This window comes from Phalaenopsis equestris, unplaced genomic scaffold, assembly GCF_001263595.1.
Source record: "Phalaenopsis equestris unplaced genomic scaffold, ASM126359v1 Scaffold000126, whole genome shotgun sequence".
Taxonomy (NCBI): Eukaryota; Viridiplantae; Streptophyta; class Magnoliopsida; order Asparagales; family Orchidaceae; genus Phalaenopsis; species Phalaenopsis equestris.
In genome coordinates, this window is record NW_018164568.1 from 119,457 (window position 1) to 127,150 (window position 7,694).

At 36.6% G+C, this 7,694-nt stretch overlaps 1 protein-coding gene across 1 annotated transcript in view; it reads right to left on the reverse strand.

Moving 5' to 3' along the window:
* Positions 1 to 620: 620 nt before the first annotated feature.
* The window catches only part of LOC110021272, a 74,370-nt gene continuing 67,296 nt past the window's right edge, over positions 621 to 7,694 (reverse strand). The window contains exon 2 of the mRNA XM_020719705.1: positions 621 to 2,006. Within this exon, the coding sequence (XP_020575364.1) occupies positions 621 to 2,006 (1,386 nt within the window). The remainder of the gene's footprint in view (positions 2,007 to 7,694) is intronic.

Sequence of the window (7,694 nt, forward strand, 5' to 3'; positions counted from 1 at the left end):
TCCTAAGAATTGGGTTGGCCTGTTCATAAAGGTTTGGGGAGGCAGCCCATGCTTGTTCATATCCAACTTGAAATTGTGGTTTAAAATGGTTGAATCGGTACTTCTGGATGGCCATTGAGGCTGTTGAGTAATGTTCATATAATTCAATGTTGGATCAAATGCTTTCATGTGATAAAAATTCGGTGAAGAATCTAACAACTCAAGCAGATTTCCTTTTGATCTCCCAATTGTTGGATGCCAAACACATTCTCTCTGCATTAATTGTTGTGGAAGTTGCTTTTCAGACCAGGAAAACTGAGTTTGTTCAGCTAAATTTTCATTGTGATTCCATGTTCTCCCATCATTAAAACCATTGTAATCTCTGTTAATGCCACTAACAACAACATTTTTACCCATCAAGCGCATTGTAGGTTGGACAGCAGCCTGATTATTATAACCAATATTGTATTTCCCTTGGAGATCAACCCTCTCACAGAAATCATTTGTGGCGTCACTATATCTATATTCATGAAAAGAATGGTTTCTGGGGTTTGAATTGCAGTGGAGAAATGTCTCCTTACCCTTCATAGGCTGATATTTTTGATTTTCCAGTCTTTCAGAGCTTTCCAATTCAGCAAAGTTCAGCCAATTTGCCACTCTTTTTTCTGATTCCAATTCGACTGATTTTTCTGATGTGATGCTGCAGCCGCAACCTTTTTGGGCAATATTTCCAATCGGTTCATACGGCCATTAGATTCAACATGTCTCTTTGCAGAAATGCCATGGATGGAGCCCCATTCCATGTTTTGCTTGTCATATGCCTCGCTAAACTTGGTTCCAGAATGAAACTGAATAAGTTCACCTCGTGAATTAAGAGGCAAACCAATGAAGTCATCACCTGGACATTTACTTTTGATGGTAGGCGCCAATTTTGGAGTGAATGAGCATTCTCCCAAGTTTTTGGACCTCATAGAAGAGCACGTGTTACTCAACAAACCTTTTGGAGAGTGGTGGCCGCACAATTGATGATATTCTACCTGATGACAACAGTTACCATCTGCATCAACACGCGGTTGGCATTGCCCCTCATCTGTTTTACTATAAACAGCAAGGCAAGATGCTGAACTATGAGAACTAGGATTTTTCTGAAGTGCCATTGAACTTGTTACATCAGAACTAGCAACAAACTTGTCATTTGGGTCAGGAAGAAGGCTGGGTTCAGATAACCTTGTTAAGCCTGCTTCCAAATGCATATCAGAAGTAGAATTTGGATTCTTCCCATGAGACTTGACACTAGAATTTGGATCACCAGAATAAATGCAGCTGGAAGGCAAAGTTGAGGTAGCAGGGATAGCACAATCAATATCATCAGCATGAATAGCATGGTTTAGATCGACCATCACAGCAAAAGATGCTTTTTCTGTGCCAGAACAGCTGCTATTGCTGGAGTTGACAACTGTTGGCTGACAGATATTAACTGTAGAATCACCTGACCGATTCTTCTCAGTTGAAGATCCTTCAGTCCTAGATACAATACTTGAATGAGTTCCCTTCTCAGATTCATTTAGCTCCTGGGGTCGGCCATTAGCATCTGGATGATCAGGGCCTTTACTTGAATGGTTCATAACTGATGATGCAGCCAAAACATCGGAGAAAATCTTGCAGAGGTTCTGCAGCTGAGGAAAATTCATGTTTGAACACGCTCTGCTATTTCCTGCTGTGTCATCCTTAACAGAGAATGTAACATGCTTATTTGGCTTGCAGTAAAATTTGATTAAATTAGCTGCCTTGGCACCGACTGATTTACTCGATTTTCGGTCTGTAGTAAGTGTTTTCTTCTTCTTGAGAATGCTGCGAACAGGAAGCTTCTTTGCCACGTCTTGGTTCCTGGACAACAGTATTGAGGTTCGCAAGGCTTTATTTTTCTTCCGAACAGCTTTCCCCATTGCAGGCTGCTTTTGGATTTCCACAAAACTTTTGGCAGTTTTTCTACTCATTTTGCAAATCCTGGGTTTATAAATCTTCTCCTGTAGCAAGAAACCGGGTATCATTTATTTGGGATGTGTAAGAAAATACAAACTTGAAATTTATTTAAGATGCAATAAAACCGTGGTTAGCATAGCATATTGGAGAAAACTTCTTAACTCCTATTTCTTCATTACAGAAAGAGCCTGAAGTTATAGAGATAATCAAATCAAGTGTTCAACCGCATGCTGCATTATACAGTCATGTGCAAGAAACTATACTTTAATAGGCTAGTGCGTGCATAAAAAGATGGTGTAAAAGCCATAACTTCACTAATCCAGCACCAAAACTGCTAGATCATTTGAGATCTACTCCGGACCACCGCCCTGCCGTTCAAATTTCAGAAATCTAGCAATTTTCTTCCTCCCTCTCTTGACATACATATGAAATGTACTTATTTGTCACTTTATTTTCACCTATTTATATGTTTATATTACGTTTTTTGGAAGATTTTGGTATTGTATTGCGAGACTCAATCAAAGAGGTCTAGCGGAGTTCGAAATATCTAAAAATGGAGCAAAGTGTTGTTGTAGCGCCTAGTTGTCAGTACTGGACGCCTAGACGCCCGAGGTGGACTTCCTCTAACAGGTTTCGTCAAAATACAGAGCAGCTGGAAAATAAGCGCTAGTTGGTTAGAAAGTAGGCACCATACTACCAATGCCTAGGTGCCAGGACTTGGCGCCTAGGCTCCCAAAGAAGGATCAGAATGTGCACAAGACGGTGATTGGAAAGTAGGCGCTGCGATGCTGGCACCTAGGCGCCAGAGACATTGCCCTTGGGTGCCTAGGCGACGGTTGCCAGGCAGGTTTTAGAGAATTTTGCCTCGAAATATAAAGAGCACAGAAAGTAGGCATCGGATTGCAGCGAGTGGGCGCTGCCCTAGTGGCATCTATGCGCCACCTTTGAGCAACTAGGCTCCCGATGCCCTAAATAAAAAATTAGTGTCCAACACCTAAGCGTTAGTTTACGCATTTAGGTAGTTTTCTGCAGTTCAAATGCGACTCTTCATGGGAAATTCGATAAATAGGGGTGGAGACGAAGTAATAAGGACTTTTGGATGAATTTCCACAAACTTTCCACGCTTATAGAGGAAGAAGACAAACTTTTGAAGGAGGAGAACTCTTGCAAGAAGGAAGTCAAGAGGCAATTGAGTAAATTAAAGAGAGTGAATTTGAGAAATAGAGAGGATTTGTCCTGTACTCTCTTTTCAGCCAACTTGATAAGGGAAGGAGATAAATGTTCATTTAAGTTTGCATTTTTCTCTTGGAATGTTGGGTAAAACTTGGTCAATGTTGTTTCTACTCTATAAAAAATTTGCATTGTTTGGTTTTAAGATGATTAGTGAGTAATCCTTCTATTTCTCCCTAGAATTGGAATGGTGGTAGGATAGATTTGAGATGATTCTGTAATTTACAATTGAATTTTCTTTAAGTGTTGTGTTAACCCATATAATTCATTTACATTCTCTTAACCCTTATAATCCCTTTAGAAGAAATTTCTTGTCCCTTTAGAAGATGTAATTAGGAGATGTTATGATTCAAAATATAAGACATTTTGGATGATATAGAACAACTGTTAGGCTTCTTCAATCTGAATTTTATGGGTCTACTCTATTTAGGGGCTAGAAATATTATATTAATATTGTGACAGGTGTTAGAGAGTGAAAAATATTTTAAAATTAGCTGAAATGCCCTTGAATTATACATTGAATGTTGAGATTTTTGATATTTGGAGTTTAAATTTCACGAGACCATTTTTATTTTCACTGGGAAACTTGTATATTATTGTGGTAGTGGACCGTGTCTCAAAATGGATAGAAGTTGTTACTTTTTCAAATTGTAATCTCAGAGCATTTGAAAATTTTTAAAGAAGAACATTTTCAGTAAATTTGAAACACCTATAGTGATTATAAGTGTGGGGGAATCATTTAGGAATAGAAAAATTAAGAGTTCGGCAGAAAAGTATGGAAGTAAGCATAAAATTTTCTCTACCTATCACCCTCAAACTAGTGTTTTAGCGAAAGTATCAACTGGGGAAATAAAAAGAATTCTTAAGAAAACTATTAAAACCAGTAGAAATGATTGGTCTCTAAGATTAGAAAACGCACTTTTGGCTTATAAGACTGCTTATAAAACTCCCATAAGAATACCTCTTGTAGGCTTATTTTTGGTAAGGCTTGTCATTTACTCGTAAAATTAGTACACAAAACTTTTTGGGTTGTTAAGGAATCCAATTATAATTTAAAAGATTCAATAGAAAAGCATCTACTACAATTAAATAAATTGGAAGAAATTAGGGAATAAGCTTATGAAAATGCCTAGATATATAAAGAGAAAATAGAGAAATGACATGATCAGATGCTTCTTATGAAAGATTTCAAGTCCAGACAAGAGGTTTTGTGTTATAATTCTCGATTGAAATTATTTCTTGGAAAACTTAATTTCAGATGTTTGGGTCCATTTACTGTAAAAAAGGTTTACTCTTTTGGAGTTGTTGATAGTAAGGATAAGAAAAGTTGAAGGGTGCTTAAGGTGAATAAGCAGAGACTTAAAATATATCTAGGGGGATAAACTTGGCCATAGAGACATTGATTTTGGGTCATCCTAATTAATAAATCCGACACTATCAGATTGAGGACATTAAACTAAGCATTCCTTGGGAGGCAACCTAATTGTATTGGTGTGTTTATTGTGATTCTTCGATCAATTATTGCACTTTAGTGTTGATATGTGGTGTGATTTTTGTGTAGTTGTTTGAGCTTTCAGTGGGCTTGCCAATTTGATCCCCTAAACAGGAGAAAATTTGAGTTTGGCGCCTAGGCGCCACCCAGCCCGTGATAGATCTGGAGCAGTGTCTAGGCGCCTCACCGGGCGCGTAGGCACCCATATTTGCTTTAATATCGTGATTTTCACTATTGGGACAATTTTTCCGTCTATTCCTTCAGTTCCTTCCTTTTTTTTTAGTTTCAGTGTCCTAGATTCCTAAAGCTCCATTTTTGCTTGAAATAGTTAAAGAAAGGAGTACATTCGGTGATCTTTGGGTAAGCTTTCCTTTCTCAACCTCTTTCTTTCTAGTTTTTCTTTGATTTCACAATTTATCTGAGAGATTTGGGGTTGATTGGATTTAGTTCTTTGACCCTTTAGCAAATCCTAGTCATGATCTAGAGAGTTACCTAGCTTAGCTCGATCATCTTGTTTCTCTATTTTCATCCCTCATTCATGGCACCAAAAACAAAGGGATGAAAATCTTAGGCGTCCTTCGATAACAAAAAATTTATTAGTGCAAAAGCTGAAGAGCACTATAACGAACTTTTGGTAGCAAGAAAGTTCGTTCCGGAGAGAGGGTTCTCTCAACCGAGAGGAGGTGTTGAGGGAGTTATTGTCAATCGAGATTGGATGCATTTGCTATGAGACCGATGTTGTTGTGATTCATGTAATTCGGGAATTTTTTACAAATTTGAAAAAATCCTGGAATGATTAGATCTTTCTTAGGGGCAAAAATGTTGATTTCTCCCATGCGAATATCAATGCTATATACACTCTTCCTAACCTGCATAAGGATATCTATTCTAATTTCAAGCCTTCAGACCATGAGTTATATGAAATCATTCAGTATATTACCAAGCAGAGAAGTGTGTGGAAAATTAGGAAAGAGAGAAAACTAAATTTCCCTGTTGCTACTTTGAATGTCGAGTCTAAGGGTTGGCACCATTTTATTTCAGCAAAACTTCTTCCATCCACCAATTTGAGCAAAATTACCCAAGAGCAAGCCATTATGAATTATTATATCCAAAAGGGTAAGTCGATTCATGTTGTTCCATCATCAACTTTTCAGTCCATAACATGTTGAAAGGCGGATCCACCATAAGTTTGGGGCACCCTTCTACCATCTTTACTCTATGTTTGAAAGTTGGAGTATGACAGCTGGGAGAAACAGTTGCCTCCACTTAAGGAAATCACGAAAAGAAGCATAGGGGTGTATAGTAGGTCGCCTTCTTTATTGTTAGAGTAAGGTGAGAATTTTGTCCGTCCTTTTTCTTTTAGACCTCGCCCCTCTGCTTCAATGGTCTCCATTTTTTAGCGTCTCAACACCGTTGCTAAGGATAATGCTATTATTCCGGCGGAGCTATATGATTTGTCAGATCGCTACCATCATTTTGTTAAGCAGAATAAGCTACAGTTTGACTATTTGGCTCAGTACCACACTGCAGGGCAGAAGATGTTTAGAAGAAATTAGTGAAACGTAGGCTTGGATTAGGTAGTATTCTCCACTCTGCCATCGTATATGTCTTACGATGATACTCAAACTAAGGAGGATACTGATGTTCTATTGATTTAAGTTTATTGATTCTGAGCTTGCTTCCCATTGATCTGCGATTGTTATGTTATATTTTACTTCTTGTACGTGGATGTTATTTATGTTGTTATGGGAACTCTGTAAATTATTATTATTATGATCTGTACAGGACTATTTAAAGATTAAGTTGACTCTAGCTGCTTATATTTTCTGATATAGCTTGTGATTTGTGATGCTTAATATTACTATGAATATTTTTTGCACTTATTAATATTAGCAGTTACATGTTGTAGTTTGTAGTTAATTTGTGTATGTTATGTCCCACTTGTTTTCTCCCTTTATAGTTTGTTCGGAACAAGTTTTGGGGAAGGGATATTCCCTTGAAGTTATTTTCCGATCATAGTAGCTAAAAGCTTAAATTTTCAATTTTACTAAATAGTGGTGGGGTATTGGTTTAAGGTGATTGCAATTTCAAATGTTAAGAATATATAAATTGGTGACATATTTATCTAGAAAAGTTAAACTGAAAGAGTTAACATCTAAATTCTGATATGTAAATCATAAATTTAAACTACCAAACTGAAGTACTAAATTTGAATCTAAAGTAATTGAGTGAAAGATAAATAAAATGCAGTTAAAAGAACTCAATTAATTAAACTAATTGTTAACCTTTTAAAGTTAAACTTACGAAAACATCCTTCCCCTTTACAATGAGTATATGGATTGTGAAGAAATCAAAATCATTTGAAAATATATAAAAATTGTTGTGTCAAATAGGAGGTGTCAAATAGGAGCAAATAGGAGCAATCTTATTATTTACCCTCTTCCAAGTGTATAAAGAACATTGATTAATCCAGAATTTAATTCTTAATTTTGTGGTTAGGCTTGGAGAGTACCGGCTGACACTCCAGAGCTCCCACTACTCCCTCACCTGAGGGTTAACATTCTCGCATTAGTTTCTAATCAACTGGACCAAATTGTGAATTTTAATCTGTCACCTTAAAATATCCAATTTTACATCCAACAAAGTATATTTCCATATTTATTTGCACTCAACCTCATGGATGACATCCTCTCCATAAAATCAAATGTGATTCTCACTATGTTGTAGATATCACAACACTTTCGAAACATATGTTTCTCAATACATTTTAACATTTCAATTAGTCAGATCGAAAAGTAAATGAAGATCAAAGTTTGCATCATCACAAATTATTGACATTTAAAATCGTAGAAAACAAAATCAATTCTTCACAACATCATATCTCAAATTAGGGAGAAAAATAAAGAAAACTACTCAAAATTCATGAGAATGAAACAACAAATCACGGATTTCATATATAAAAACAAGTTTACAAAAATAAAGAAATAAAAGACACAACTTATCTCACACT